This window comes from Trachurus japonicus, chromosome 11 (assembly GCF_045865225.1).
Source record: "Trachurus japonicus isolate A0001 chromosome 11, Traja_1.0".
NCBI classification, from domain to species: Eukaryota; Metazoa; Chordata; class Actinopteri; order Carangiformes; family Carangidae; genus Trachurus; species Trachurus japonicus.
Window position 1 is genome coordinate 19,470,270 of NC_140917.1, and position 16,676 is coordinate 19,486,945.

The 16,676-nt window shown below is 40.4% G+C and overlaps 1 protein-coding gene across 1 annotated transcript; it reads left to right on the top strand.

The window, feature by feature from the left end:
* Nucleotides 1–210: 210 nt before the first annotated feature.
* Nucleotides 211–16,148, top strand: grhl2b (grainyhead-like transcription factor 2b). The gene is made up of 16 exons (XM_085791535.1): nucleotides 211–589; nucleotides 2,831–3,020; nucleotides 3,238–3,305; nucleotides 3,698–4,067; nucleotides 4,871–4,929; nucleotides 5,115–5,271; nucleotides 6,296–6,407; nucleotides 9,449–9,543; nucleotides 11,827–11,985; nucleotides 13,110–13,167; nucleotides 13,271–13,410; nucleotides 13,707–13,744; nucleotides 13,900–13,991; nucleotides 14,824–14,909; nucleotides 15,015–15,079; nucleotides 15,176–16,148. Exons 1-16 carry the CDS (start codon nucleotides 570–572, stop codon nucleotides 15,288–15,290), a joined length of 1,824 nt encoding a protein of 607 aa, XP_085647661.1. The 5' UTR covers nucleotides 211–569; the 3' UTR covers nucleotides 15,291–16,148.
* Nucleotides 16,149–16,676: the final 528 nt, after the last annotated feature.

Below are 16,676 nucleotides of genomic sequence, written 5' to 3' on the forward strand. Positions count from 1 at the left end.
AGTAAAATATCTCCTAAATTCAAAACAAAGATGCAGAAGTTCATGTTTCTGGACTGCGTCTCTCTTTCTTACCTCTGTGTACCTGTGATGCTCTCAGGTGAAGGTGGGCCTCTACCTGCCCCCTCGCTGAGCCAACAGCCAATCAGAGCCCAGCTCCGCTCCGCAGCAGCCAATCAGCGCCAGACTCGCCCTCGCCTCGATAATTATTTCACAGTGAAAGAATTTCAGCACAAACTTGACCCGTTGCCATTAAAACTAAGGGAATAAGCCGAATAATTAAAATGCACGGCCGCCGGATATGTTGATATTTGTCAGAACTATATTCTCACAAGGTGAAGGAGGGAGAAGCTGAGGGAGGGAGGTGCCGGGGAGGTGGAGGGGGGGACAAAGGCGGCTTTACCTGCCAGGTGGAGCGGAGGAGAGTCGGTCAGAGAGGGGCAGGGAGAAAAGAAGCGGGGCGAGAAAAGTCGACTTACCTGTAGCCCAACTTCTGGCAACTCGCTCACTCTATTACCTGCTCTGACTTGAAAGTCCAGTTTCACAAGGAAGAATCGTAGAGGAAGCGAAATATGTCACAGGAGACAGACAAGTAAGTGATCGAGCCGGCGGAGGAGAGGATCTTTGATGGTTTCAACCTGAAGGGGGAAAGAGAGAGAGAGAGAAAAAACTTTTTCAAACTCTTTTCACTTTAGAGATAAGCTGCTTTAAAATCGGACTCACTTTGTTTTGAGGATTTAAAAACAAAACAAAACAAGGGGATCTTCACTTTGTGGTTGTGTTACGGTTGGATTATTTAGGACAAATATTAAAGATTCTCAGGCCTGGAGGAAAAGTTGACATGCAGAACTTGGCGCCGTGGATTTTGTTAGACCTGAATTCGCCATTTTTGACTGATGGTGTTGAGAAAAAGCCTTGAAAATGCAACGAATTGGATTTTAAACAGAAAACAAGAAAACCACGTCATATAATTGATTCAAAAAATAGCTTTAGACCTACTTTATGCATTGCATTGCATTTTTTCCAATGTAAGGCCTGTGCAGAGAGCGATGGTCTGTTTAGTGTAAAGGACAGTTTGTGCAGCCTGTTGGCCTGTGCAATGTGCTGTTTTATAACATTGGAAACATTTTTACAACATTTGTAGGCAATTATGGCAACATCGTTTAATAATAATGGATACACTTTAAGTTTAAATCTTATTATATATGATAAATAACAGTGTTTGACTTGACTGACAAAAATCTCTAAATGTTCCAGATGATCTGATGTAGGCTACTAGTTTAACAAAATCCCAGTAAAAATGTCATGACCAAAATACCTATTGATTATCTTTTTCTTTTCTTTTTTACACAGTAATTGCATAATAATAATAAACTAAATTAATTGTTTTATATTTATATTTATTGCATTGTGTTATTGTTGTAGCCCTTCTTGTGGCATCAGTGCAGTAATGTGTTTTTAAATATCTTTACTAAGTGTCCTTAGTGCATGCAGCTTATTTCTCAGTGGTTGCACTGTGGCGGTGGTGGAAACAACAGGTGTATGCCACTATTGTGACACACAGCGGTAATATTCAGTCAAATACAACAGAGTAGAGTGGTTCAAAACATAAACACCACCAGCCTCCATGTCTTCTGTGGCCTTTTTATACCCGCATGTCAGATCTGTGGATGTCACAAAGAAACTGGGACCAATGCAGGAAGGATGCAGTTTGATTTGAAGCTAAAGAATAAAAAGTGTGTGATGTGATTTGCATTCATTAAAAAAAGTTAGGTGGAAAAGGAAAAGCATGGTAGAACAGATTGTGTTGTACCATGTCTGTTGTCTGTGGTTGCCTCTTTTCTACTATTACATCCTTTTCTGTAAAAGTTTGCATCAAAGTGACATCAGAGATCAGAGGCGGGGCTGTTTTATTGTGTTTTATTTGGCAATCCTGGCGGGCGGCAGTTTGTGTCAATTAGAGAAAACCACAATGAGTTATTTCTTGTTGTTATCACTATTATTAGTGATGTAGATTTCAAGCCCCCTGATTATTACAGTCAGCAAACATTGTCTAGTTTGTTTCAAGTGTATTGTTATAGCCACAATAAATAAAGGCTAAAGCAGTGGACGTGTATGAGGCTGTGGTGTAATCACTAGCGTCTTTTATGGCTGATTTGTTTTCACAAAGGTGCAATAATTCTACTGATATGATATTGCTCATTGTGCGGCAAGTTGACATATCCAGAGCCTTTGCTGTGATAGGCTCTGTTCGAAGAGATGTTGTGGCAACACTGTGTGTTTAACTGGTCTGTGATCTTGACTTAAGTGGGCCTACGGAGTAAAGAGAGCAACTTGCACCAGACAGGCCTGAAGCACGCTACAGCTGGTACTTGTCAATATCAGTATTTGAAATACACTGTTGCCCATTAAGTTTGGATTAATTTTGTTTTCAGACACATTCCTCTTTTTATTCCCATTTATACACAGTCATAAACTTTGACCAGGTGCAATGATTACATACAGTACTGACTCCCAGTTACCAGAAGATATACACTTTATCTATCAAGAATAAATCACATTGTCACAATCAGTCAGAGGGGAAAATATGTTTTATTCCAACTTAATGGACAACAATGAAGTTTGTTTCATATAGAAACGTTCAGAAATGGTGAGAAATGAAAGGCCTTGTTTTTCAATCCAACAGGCCAGAGCTATTAATTTCATACAGGAGGAAACTGTCGAGAACAGATCAGATTTTCAAAGCTTTTCCTGAGCCTCTGGGTGAAAGAGCCTAATCTTTTTACACTTTTGAATTCAGTTGTTTTCAATTTGTTTCATGTGTGTCTGCCAGTAAGCGTCTGGTGGTGGTGGTCCCCAACGAGAGCTCCTTCCCCGCAGTGCGGCGGGCCTACACCAGCGAGGACGAGGCATGGAGGTCGTACCTGGAGAACCCACTGACGGCCGCCACCAAAGCCATGATGAGCATCAACGGGGACGAGGACAGCGCCAACGCTCTGGGCCTCCTCTACGACTACTACAAGGTTTGGAAACATGGTCGAACCCACTTTTGTGGTGCAAGGACAAAGAAAACTGAAAGAAACAGGAAATGTGTTTTGTTTTTTTATTGTTTCATGGACATGTAATTTGCTTATCAACTGACTTTTTGAAATCTTGTCACAAATACAGAGAAAAATGTTCAAAGGAAGCAGCAAGATGAGGTCAACCAACACATAACGGCCTCTTTTTTTCTACCTCCAGGTGCCGAAGGAAAAGAGGCTCCTGCCAGTTCCCAAAGTCGCTGAAATTATAGAGGAACAGGAGAAGAGGTCAGTGAATCTCTTAGTGTCTCAGTCAAGGTTGCACATGTCCAGACAGAAAGACAGAAATGCCTTCACAGCGGTGATGTGATGTTAAATATTTGGCCTCAGCAGCTGCAGCATCTGACATCTTTCACATGTGGTTACATGTAAAAACAACTTCATATGAAAACCTTTGCATTAGAAAATGATTTTCCATCATAAAGAGCGATGTGCTGCAGATAATAGTAGGCTAATATCTGTCAATGAAGAAACAGATACACATTTAAAAATCCATAAAACATCAGATTTACATTTATCCACTAACCTGAAGTGCAGTAAATGCAGAATAAATTGTAGTATGTTGCATTTGCACCTCGGCATCAAAGAGTTGACTGGGAGCTTTCACTGTGTGTGTCCAGGCCAACGTTGCCTAGCAACCCCAACAGCCAAAACGAGGTGGAGACGGTGGACAACCGGGTTCAAGTCCTCAAATCTGTCCCCGTCAACCTGTCGCTGAACACGGAGCAGCACCAGGACGCCAAACGGGAGCAGTTCACCAACTCGACGGGGACCGGCACGGGGTCGGGCGCCTTGGTGAAGGCCGAGGCGTACGCGCCCGTGTTCACGGCGACGGCACCGGGGCATCACTACCGGGTGGAAGGAGAGGAGTCGGCGAGGGTGATCTACGAACAGAGTCCGTATGAGGTGACCACCGTCAGTCACAACTCGTACGCTAAAGAAGACCAGCAGAGTCCGCCTGACAGCCCGTACGAGGAGGAGAGAGATGGGGTGAGAGCAGACGCCACCGTTTCAACAGATCCTGTGTTACGAAGCAATTAAAGACAAAGAAATCACCTTTTATTTAATCAAGCAGTGGTTGACTTATAGATGCCACACATATCCTACATTCATTTGTCAGACAGTTTAGTTACAACAGCTCCAAAACATATTATTACTGCTGAAAATAGCTGTTCTTTGCATTTCAATGTCCAATTGTTTTATTGGATCCTATTGCAGCAGATAGTAAGTGTCAAAACTTTAACCGCAAGTTGGGTTTTACTTTGATAGAAGAAGGGCTAAGCTTTCACTTTTTTCAACAGGATGAACTAGTTTTTTAACTGCTGTGATTATTTTGCCATTGTTATTATCTTCTCCATCTACACATACAAACCACAGGTATAGTGAGGGTTAAAAGGCACCGTGGGAAAATGTAGGAGGGCAAAAGCAAAGACAGCAGATTGATAAACACCAAACGGGGAAAACTACAGCAGTCCAAGTGTCACACACTGACGATCCGTAGCAGTGTTGGCTGGGTGGAGCTGCTCTGTCATCGTCCGTGAAGACAGATAGATGTTTGAATATGATTCAGAGTCCAAAGGTTCGTTATACCTGAACAAGAATCTACAAGTGGTTGTTAAATTTGTTTTCCATAAGCTTGAGAACAGAAAATCTCTGAGAATACTACTGCTGAATATGCAAGTGTTTTTTTTGTTTTTTTTTCATCATCTACATTGAATTGTTTAACCAGTTCCTCTCAGGCCAAATTATCTTTGTGCCAAAATAAATTCCTCTTTGTGTGTTTTTCTCTGCAGAAGTACCACACACCTTCCTCTCTGGGTCCAGATGACTTCGTATTTCATCAGGAGAGAGTGTAAGTCCCTGTTGTTATAACAGGAAATTATCAATATATGTCACAGTGTAAATATTCAGATATGTGTCACTTGGAAATCAAAATAGTGACGGGTAGTGATCCAGAAAGGAATGCAAAATTGTGTGTTGTACCTGTATCTTACCTTGTTATTTCTAATCACATATCAACTGTGTGCGCGCTCGCAGTGACAGCTTCCGGTACACGCTGGATGCCACTCGTTCGTTGCGCCAGAAGCAGGGCGAGGGGCCGATGACCTACCTGAACAAAGGCCAGTTCTACGCCGTGACGCTCAACGAGCTCAGCGCCAACAATCGTCTTCGTCACCCCATCAGCAAAGTCCGGGTAAAGGAAGTCACCTCCGCCTCTCTTCATCCTCACCTCTTTTATTTCCCATCTTCTAGCCTTAATGCCTCCAGTCAGCTGTGGATTTAGCTGTAGTTTATATATGACACAGAGAAAAGTTCTTTTGTATGTAATTTATGTCTACATATAACAAAAACCTTGAGACTGTGTGTTTATAAAACCTGCTGTAATCTATATTTGTGTGAAAACAGTGGATTAGATAGATGACTATATGTTTGTTTATTGTCCACTCATCTCTATGGAACATCTTTACCCACTCGCTGTCATGGCTTCCCTCATGTGTTGAAAGAGAGGAAGTATTGAACTTATATTCATCAGGTGAAGACAAACACAGTCTTAGTAAATGATAGTATTGTCCTGTATCTGCTGAATATGTAAATAAGCAACTTATACCTATAGCTAAAGGTTGGTTAGCTTGTTAGCTAACAGCTCAACACTTACAACTTGTTTCTAAAAGTGATTTTAAGGCAGTAATGTCTTCAATCTTTTTATTATTATTATTATGTACAATATTAAACATAAATGTTGCAATTTAATGTATTGCATCAGAGTTATTTTCAGGCTTATAGCCTATGTCTTCTCTCAATGAAGACTGGTTGAAGACTGTAAACTGAAAGAGACATACGTAATTATAGGAGTGTTAAATTCTTTATGCATGCTGTAAAGAAAGACAAAAGCCAGTCTGTGTCACATACCATTTGCTTTTCTTTTCTTTTCCACATACGTCTGACTGTGGTTTGCGGATGGTTTATGATAATCTGACAGTTCATTCTTGCCTAATCATACTTCTGTTTAGCAATATCACTGCATTACCGGACAAGTTTAAAGTCATTGTTACCGATAGCAATAATACCCATGTTATAATATAAGTTGAATTGTGAGAAAGACAAGAATCCGGTGGGATTCACAAACACAAACAATGGAGATCATCCTCAGCATCTTGACCTAAAACTCGACTATCCTTTAATAGACATTCATCATAACTTCTTGTGTCTGTTTTCAGAGTGTGATCATGGTCGTGTTCAGCGAGGACAAGAACCGAGATGAGCAGCTGAAGTACTGGAAGTACTGGCACTCACGGCAGCACACGGCCAAACAGAGAGTCCTTGACATCGGTAAGACTTTTATTGCGCTGCTCTTTCCTCCAAAACATTCGTGTTGACAATAGCAAAGGCTTCGGCAGCTCAATTAAGGAATGAAAAAACACATGAGCCGTGAGACAGTGACAGATTTATGTTATGGCACATGCTGGAATGCACTGAGCTAATAAACAAGGCATGACCAAACTAAGAGCAAATAAGCCCCCACCCAGCTGTCTGCCTGAGGCGGCTCTGGTGCCCACCATCATCCACAATCAGACTGGAGGCTGAGCCGTCTTACACACACTCACATGCACACACACACACTCAACAACTCCACACAGCTGAATCTTTTAATGTCTCGGTGTTGCTGAAACACACAATGTAAATCCTCTAATCTCCCCTACATCACCTGGGAGATTGAGCAAAACATTGCTTCATGAAAAATATCTCAACAACCCAAACCAGCATGTCAAAAACTTTCCCTGGCCGCAGTTTCCCACGGGTGTACGTGTGCCGCTCTGCAGCCTCATACTTGTGACTTAACGCTATTCACCTTTTTGACTGTGGGTGTTTTGTCGGTTGATGGTTTTGAATGTGAACCGATCTTTTCTACGTCTTTTGGAATAAGTGTGTGTGTGTGAGAAGCTTGTAGGCGGTTTGCGTTTGACAAGCTTGGGCCTGCTTGACAGAGGCAGAGATGGCAGAGGTATGTGGGAGACTCAGGGTGGATGGGAGACACACAATCACACACATACACACACACACACACACCTATACACAGCTTGTTGGGACAGGGAGAGGAATGTTAGCCACACTGTTACCTCGACTGGTCCTGGTCTGTTGAAAGTGATTCTTGCCCAATTGAGATCTAATTTCTATATTTACATGAACAAACACAAATCCTGAGTTATCTTACATGTTTTTACAACAAGGGTGTCGAAAGATCAATTGAAGATTGAGAGATGGTCACTGTGGAAATAAATTAATTTTTATATATTTTTATAAAGAATCAGAAGCCAAAAATGTCTGTAACCTCTCTTCCAACTCAGAATATCTAAGTACTATAGGTTTTCTGATGATGTCAATGAGTTGACTTCTTACTGCAGCATCTCTAAGTTGAAGCTGAAAGTAAATATGGTAGCTTTAAATATAACTGCCAGTCGTTCCCGTTTAGAGGAAGTGTTTCATCTTCTCCAGTGTGGTCACTTTTCTGTTTGGCATTTGCCAGTGTAATGAGTCTGTGTTTGCAGCTTTGTGTGCGTGTTTGTTTGTGTGTAAGTGCCATACGGTTGATCTGTATCTACAGCTCGTCCCAGAGGGCGAGCCGAGCACACATAGATATATATCTGCACATATTCACACGCATTCTGCGTGTACGAACATACTCCACACAGACAGGGACGCTTGTGGTTGTTTGTGGTCATATATTCATCATTAGTGCTGCAACTTGCAATTGCAACACACACACAACAATGTGTGTGTGTGTGTGTGTGTGTGTGTGTGTGTAGCATCAGGATGGGGGGATGTCTGTTCAAGCAGCTCCGTAGGTCAGATGACAGACCGGCCTCCACCCTGCTCCTCAGAGCCAGATCGGCCTGTAGCTGGTTGCAGCCTGTAACCTGAAGCTGGTCCAGAGAACTGATTTGAATAGCGGTGGAGGGTTTTATCAGGCGGGGGTGGGGGAGTGGGAGGTGGAGGGGGGGCGGTGGGGTCATGAATGGATCATTTGAATGGGGTTATTTAATGGCAGGAGGGGGTTGGAGGGTGGTACTGGCAGATAGGCATGTTGCTGCCTGCCCTGCTGCTTTGTGCACCTGCTAAAGATCCAGGAAGTGTCAGTACTGAGGCCGTCAGGATGATGGAGGAGGTCCGAGACGACGGGGGGGGGGGATGCTTTAAGATGTGATGAGCAGAACTGTTGTTCTGTGTCTCATCCTATCAGCATTTCTCATACAGACTCACTATACAGATACCAATATCAACACTAATCTGTAAACTGCTTTCTTGTCTGTACACAACATCTATTGCACGTCTGCCTGTCCAGGGTGAGGGATCCCTCCTCTGTTGCTCACCCTGAGGTTTCTCCTGGTTTTTTTCCCTGTTAAGGGATTTCTTGGGAATTTTTTTCTCAGTCGATGTGAGGGTCTAAGGGCAGAGGATGTTGTTATGATCTATGTAAAGCCCTTTGAGACAAACTGTTTGTAAAAATGGGCTATACCAATAAATTTGCCTTACCTAAACGAAAATATCCTAACGAAGTAATTTCAGAAAAAAGTATAAACATCACAATCCTTATTCTTTAAATTAGCTTTAAGACTCTTGAATTATTTGGAGCACTGATGTGAGTCAGCTCTGCACATTTTACTCTTATGAACAAATACTACTGTTGGTAAATGTTTGTTTGTTTGTTTGTTTGTTTGTTTGTTTAGATATTACGTAAGAGCTTCTGAAGTCTCACTTGATTTCTAGCATCCCTGTTTTTTTTATACAAGGAGTTGTAAAAGGTTTACATGAAACTAAAGGTCATCAGATTTTCCCTAAATGCAGATTAGGCATTATGCATATCTTTTGTTAAAATGAGTGGATTCATATTGACAGTGGCATTGTGGCATCTTTGGCTCATTTTAACTCTCTATGTATTTACACTGGATTTCTTTTCTCTGAAATCACAGACCCCCCCCCAGGTCAATAACCCTCGGCCAGTGCTCTTGTATGACTGGCTCTCAGTCTGGCCCACTGAGCCCAATCGTTTCCTGTGTTTCCTCCTGTTGCCTTTGAAGCCTTTGAGTTTGTTTGCTCAAGCAGATAAGGTTTTATCTTATAAAATTGAAGCGTGCCATTTGATTGCTTATCTCGACAAACAATAGCTACCATATTTGTGTCATTTATTGACCAATTTCTGCGGTTTATAGAGGGATTTATTAAAGGCTGAAAGCTTTTTTATAGATATTTGACAAAATATTACAATACAACATAGTTTGGATAGTTTTTAGGGAATGTTTATGCAGAAAAAGTTTTGTTTCTGGGGTGAATGTGATTGTGGGAATAAACCATGTCCTTCTTTGTCCCCACAGCCGATTACAAGGAGAGCTTCAACACAATTGGCAACATTGAAGAAATTGCCTACAATGCCATCTCCTTCACCTGGGATGTGAATGAAGAGGCCAAGGTACAAAACACAAACACAAATATTACACAAATATTGTACAGGTTTTTTTCTTTGTGAGAAATAAATGCCTTTGTAATTTCTCCACAAACCGGTTCCCTCTCTCTGGAGGTGTGTTGTGAATGTGAGAAAAGCAGTGGGACAGGTTTTTTGTGCTGATTCAGATGTTGGCAAACAAATGCACACACTCGACAAATTAACGGGCTTTTGACTGTGATGCAAACTCCCAGCGTGTCGACATCACAAACAGTAACGAGCTCACAGAAACAACAGTGGATTCAGTTTTTTTTTCTTCCAAATGTCGAAGCTGAAAGCAACTTCCTTCATCTTCGCTCTCGTGTTTTAGACTGCCCATCATAAAACTGATGGGGAGTGTTGTGTACTCGTTCTGTTTGCCTTCTTTGTCTTTGTGTAGCCCACTCCTTTGTGGCCGCTCCTTAAATGAAGCCCCGTCTCTGTTTGAACTCCAGAGTCCCCCAAGGGCCAACACTCACCAAGCCCGGTCCCCACCCTCTCCTGTTTGTTTTGCCCTCATTTCTGTGTGAATGCTAGTGACTAGTGTGTGTGTGTGTGTGTGTGTGTGTGTGTGTCTGTGTAATGTGGCTCTTTCATTGTAATAGCAGCCTGGGGACAAAGACATTGCTGGAGGAAATCCAAGCACACGTCTCTGGGCCAATATTGACTCTTTCTCTCTCTCTAGCTCTTTCCCACTCATTCTCTTAATCTGTGTGACTATTGAGCTTCAATATACCTGATGCTCTGCAGGAACAGGTGCAACCACCAGGTAGTTTCATGTTCACGCTGCTGCTGCTGCTGCTGCAGGTCTAAAGGACAAGTGAAAGAATGGGTTAAAACAACTTCTCAAATTTCTCCAAAATAAAACTAGAAGTTGATAAGAGTATCAAAATAAATAGGATACACGAGAGAGACAGTTTGAATCACAACTAAAATCAATTGTGTGTATTTATACTAAAACCTGTGGGGTGAGTTGTGAAGTAAATAAGACCATTCAGTTTTGAGAGAGATTAGTTTAACATTTAGAGAAAGTGCTCATAAAAAGGTCAAGACAACTATATCAGCTCAGAATATAAACATGTTCTACTATTCCTGTGTATTTAGAGTAAGAAACGGAAACTATAGAGCGACAGAGAGACACACCATAACAAGTTGACTGGGAGTGATCCAATGTGTTCATACTGGACGAGTTATGAGGCTCCGCTCGGTGCAGTTAAATGTGTCATAGGTTGTGGAGTTGACGTGTTTTCACGGAGGTTTCCAGTTTCAAGATGGCTGAAAGTCGAGCTGTCAGTCACTAGAGCTTCATCTGGGTAAATCTTTGCAGAGCAGTAATCCTAGAGCTCAGTGTCATCGAAAAGACCACACCCGTGCTTAAATAGGTAAACAAATGGGAAAAAGAGTTCACAATAATAATTATAGTTGAGCAGGAAAATACACAGATATATCATATTATAAAAAGTTAGTTTGGATTTTCCTCTTGTTTTAGTTCCTTTTCTTTTTAATGAAGCAGTATCAGATTCATGCAACCAGTGACAACAGGTTCCTTTATTTTTAAGTGGTCACAGGGCAAAAAGAGCTGGTTAACCACTGATCTCGATTCTTGGAGCCAGAGTGCAGTCGGAGCTCCTGTTTCTCTGCTGGGTGAAATGAGGGTCTCCTCGTGGCTGCTGCAGCTAATGGAGATTTTATGGCTCCAGAACCAAACACCAAAGATGTGTGTAAAGATGCGTTAAAAGGCGGGGAAGGGGGAGAAGAAGAAATGTAGAAACACAATGCTGAGATGTTACAAAAAAGAAAAAAAACCCTGCAAGGCACAGCTAATGTTAGCAGAGGTTGGTTAGTTTATCAAAAGTTCACGACATGACAATCATTGCTGTGTGACCATGCTGATACATGTAGACGTAGTGTTGATCTCTGTAGACCAGGGGTGTGGAAATATCGAAGAATTTGCCACCAGCCAAATGGAACAAAGGTGAAAGGTTGTTCACGATTTTCTCAATGAGCTGTATAACCACTGTGAAAGTATTCATTACGCTCTGCACTGAACTGTTTCATGGTTTAGAAATGAAAACTCAACCACAAATACGTTGAAAAACATCCAAATAGATTCAGGTATTTCCTTTGATGTAGAGCCACATTGCTTTGCACCCGTCAGTATTTTGAGATTTTTATGGATTCAATTATGAGCTAAGGAGAAAAAAACACTGAATTCAAGTTTACAGGATAAATCTGAATGTCCCCTTCCTCCTATTTCTGTGTCCTTGGCAGATTTTCATCACAGTCAACTGTCTGAGCACAGACTTCTCCTCCCAGAAGGGGGTGAAGGGTCTTCCTCTGATGATCCAGATTGACACGTACAGCTACAACAACCGCAGCAACAAGCCGCTGCACAGGGCGTACTCGCAGATCAAGGTCTTCTGTGACAAGGTGAGAAATCAGTTATGAGGATTCAGGCTAGAAAAGATGAATCTCTGAGTGATTATACTTTGAAACTTTGAAGTTGTTGCTCTCTTAAATTACATTTTAAGCATTTCAAAAAGGGACATCCTAAAGGAGGAATACTGAAGGAGTTATCAGCTATGATATTATTATTATTATATTATCAGTTTATGAATTCTTTCATTTATAAATTACCAGAAAATAGAAAATCAATAATAAGAAACCACAAAATGTCCTAATTTCCCCAGAGTTCAAAGTGGTGAGTTGAAATGTGTAAAGGTCAAAGATGTTCAGTTTAATGCAAAGTTTATCATTCTCTTCATAATCATTGGGTCAGAAACAATTCGATATTTAAAAAAAATCTTTTTTTAATTGAACCATCAGTCCAGAACCACAAGACATTCAGCTGACTAGCACATACAACAAAAAGGTATCAAATCTAGTGTTAAAATGTAACTTTATACAAACTGTTATCAGTTTAAGTTTCTGTCCACTAAGTTATTAATTAACCAACCAGAGAGCTCCCTGTTGATCATAGATATAAAGTTGAAATAATTTGATATAAAAAATTAGTTTAGATGTGAAAGAAAAGGTAAATTACAGATTTATTAATGGCGTGATTTTCTTTTCTTTCTTTTAATGTTTTTTTTTAATCTATGTATTTTACTTTTCTATGAGATTTTATCAGAGGTAGCAGTTAATAGTTCAGTGTAACTAATGACACAGATTTGAATATTGATTCTCCACTTTCACAAATATTTAACTCTTTTGTGTGAGTCCATATCACACAAATATAAATGTGTCATGTTGCCTATAAGCTGTTGGTGAGTCTGCAGACCAGGGGGCGGAGTGAAGGAGTTAAACAATGACATCAGTCCTCCCTCTAGTGGTCTCACCTGCACAGTGAGCCTCCACACACCTGAGGACCTGCAGCACACACCATCCAGCTTGGACAGTTTTAGTGTGTGCAGGTCATTCTTATTCATGAAAACAAACTTTACAGTAAAAACTCATTATTTTGTCAGAGGGGCTGTGTGTTTAAAGGAGGTTCTCGTTCTCACCATCCCCACAAACTTATGTGTTCACTGTTTTTCTCTTCTGTTTTTTCTCAGGGTGCAGAGAGGAAGATAAGGGACGAGGAGAGAAAACTATTCCGCAAGAAGTCAAAAGGTTTGAGCTGCAGAGCAACTTTATTTTTTGTGGAAATGAAAGGTCCAGAGGCGAAGAAAAAAAAATGGCACTTTTCTAAATCATCTTTTTCATTCCTCTCCAGGGAAGGACGGAGGTGTAGGTGTTATTACTGTTCCCAAAAAGTCTGACACCACCTATTTCAAGACAATGACTGACCTGGAGGCTCAGCCTGTCCTCTTCATCCCTGACGTTCACTTTGGCAATCTGCAGCGGGCCGGACAGGTGCGTCACCTCCAACACACACGTCACATAATGTCCCAGCGTGGCCATTATAAACAAAAGTGACAGAACCAGTTTTTATTGCTTGAAATTGGAGCCACAATTCACTGTCAGAATTCATCTGAGGCCTGCATCTCCGCTCCGGATCAAAACATGCGACAGGTTTTTCAGGATGGATCTTACTTTCCCTCAGACAAAACCCAAAACATTGAATTTGTCATTATATATTCAATATTGTCATAGTTTTTAAAAAAAAATCTTAATTATGGATTTTCATGTTCTGTGTGATTCATTTCTAGGTCTTTACCTTCAACACAGAAGATATAGAGCGAGAAGGGTGAGTGTGCATCAACAGGAAAAAGCACATTTTCATTTACATCGGGTCATCCAAATATGAGTCATGCAAATGGGCGCAGGTACAGATACCGCGCTCCTACACACCACATATGCAAAGGGAACGCATATGACATGTTTGTTTTGATGTGTTTTCAGGAGCGTGCTGGTGAAGAGGATGTTCAGGCCGTCAGATGAAGATCTGTGTCCGTCGCCTCACAAACAGATCAAAGAGGAGACGCACAAGAGAGGTACAAGATGGCAGCTTCCTCTTCCCTCTGTGTCATTTCTCCCCCTTTTATCTTTTTCACCAAGCTACAAAAAAATGACCCTGAGCAAGAAGAAGAGGCATGAGAGCTGTGAAACATACACCTCAGTGTGAAATGAGAATGTAGAATCCAGATGGACATTTCTCAAATTTTAGAATATTAATATAATATAATATAATATAATATAATATAATATAATATAATATAATATAATATAATATAATAATATAAATCCTACTAAGAGATAATGTTCATTTACACATGTGAAATATCATATGTGTGGATTAGACTCAATTTCAGATCATCTACTATATCATCATCTATATATATATTTATATCTATAAAACTTTGTCCTCAATGAGGGGTATTTAGTAGTTGTCTCGTGGTCATCATTTCACAAACATAGTGAATTATTTCTCTAATTAATCAATAACCTATTTTAGAGAAGACTGTTAAATGTCAGTTGCAATTGTCCATAACCTGAGGTGAAAAACTCAATTTACAGTTTGTAAACAGGAACAGAGTAATGGCATTTTGGCATTTTTGCTTCATGACAGAAACAGTTATCCATTTTCTTCAGATCTTTGTATTGATTCATTGTTTATCGGGTCAGGTCTCCCGTAAATAGTTTTTTCAGTTGACTGGTAATTCTGGACATACTGTATAGTTTGATGAATAATGAATGACAAAAACAAATCTAAATATTGCTCAATAATGACCATCAGATCACCAGGATCTCATTTCTAATATTCGGGATCTGTGATGCATTTTGTGCTTCAAACAGGTGTAAAATTTATCTCTCATTTCTCTGTAGTGCTGCTGTATGTAAGAAAGGAGACGGACGAGGTGTTTGACGCTCTGATGCTGAAGTCTCCCACGCTCAGAGGCCTAATGGACGCCGTGAGTGATGCTTTTTCCATTTACATATGAGAGTGAGCGCAATTTGTTTGCTCAGCTGCAACCAAATTGTGCCCTTGATGGACCGTTTTAATTTATCACCCGTAGATATCCGAGAAGTACGGCGTGCCCACGGAGAGAATAGCCAAAGTGTACAAGAAGAGTAAAAAGGGGTGAGTGTGAAGTGAAGTAAATGGCTTTTATTTCAGTGTTTTGAAATGCAAGAGGATGGAAGTTTCAGGAGCTTTCTCTTTCGTGTTTTATGTCAGGATCCTGGTGAACATGGACGATAACATCATCGAGCATTACTCCAACGAAGACACCTTCATCCTCAACATTGAGAGCCACGCAGACGCCTACAAGGTCACGCTGATGGAGATCTAACGGCTCATTAGCCGACCTGAGAGACTGCAACGACGTGACGATTAAAAGAAGAGATGCTGTGACCGCTGGTTGGCTGAAACGTACAAGGCTGCTATTGACTGGCTGATAAGCTGACTGACACTAGGGACAGTCCGTTGGCGGTGTCGCTCCGAGACGACCCCTGATCCCTCTGCGACACTGTTACACAATGAAGCAAGTCGTACTTTTTCTGCAGGACGACAGTGATTTCATAGAAAGGGGATACTAGAGAATTTCTCACGAACTGGTTCACATCATCCTCTGTGCTTTAAGGTGAAATGACGGCGCACGGATCCATGTCCTCCATGTCCTCTGAATATTTTTATTGTATAAAAGAATTTGTATGTTTATTCTCATTCTGTACAGCGTTTTTTTGTGTTTTTGCCAAATAACACATCAGGAGTAGCCTTGAAATCCCTGATGTATGTAGAATTAGTTGTTCCTAAGTAACATAGCAGCTCCTTTGCATGCCAGCCTTTGCTTTTGTGAAATGTATTATTATTTATTAATACTATAATGATTTTTTTTTTTTTTTTTTTGCATTTCTAAAACATTCTCTTTCCAAGAATTTCAAGTACTTTACATTTCAGTGACTTTTCTTGTAGTCACCCTCTTTAAGAGTACTCAAGGAGTTTTTAAACAACTTATTTCTATTTTTCAGCCATGTTGTAATTTTACATGTCAACAAATAGCCAAAGTTTTATTTGTAGGACTTTAAATTACATGATGAGTCAAAAGACAGTACTGTATACAACTTCTGAGGGGGCGACAGATGGCACTTGGTTGTTGTGTTTGTCTCATGTGGCTGTGTTAAAAAATGAATAAAGATGTAAACGATAGATGTAATTTCTTGGTAAAACAAGACTGAGTCTACTGCAAGTGGCTGTGAGGTTTCTTGAAGCTACATGTAAATGCTAATGTAATTATGCTAAACAGGTATAGTGCCCCATAAAGTCTAGAGAAAGAATTAACAGGAGACAATATATATAAAAAGTTTTAAGACTTTTAAGTTTGAAATTTCTTAATTTTGTGTATTTTAAAGCAACTTATATATCATGATTCTACTAAAATGGCAAAAGTTAACGTGACTGTATTAATACTATACTCCGGGTTAGTTTGTTAGTTAGGTTAGTTATGTGTCAGCCAAATGCACATATCCAGCTTTTTTAGCTGTTCATTGGTGATGTGTGTTAGAAAACTGAAATACCAACGTGCCAGTTTATCAAATGAAGCAGAGGAAGATCGACCTATGAAACTTTAGCTGAGCCGTAGCTCCGTTAAGTTGTTTGTTGTTTTAGATATATTTTGCCATCATTTCTTACACATATCCAAATACATATATATTGAACTTACATTGGATATATATCT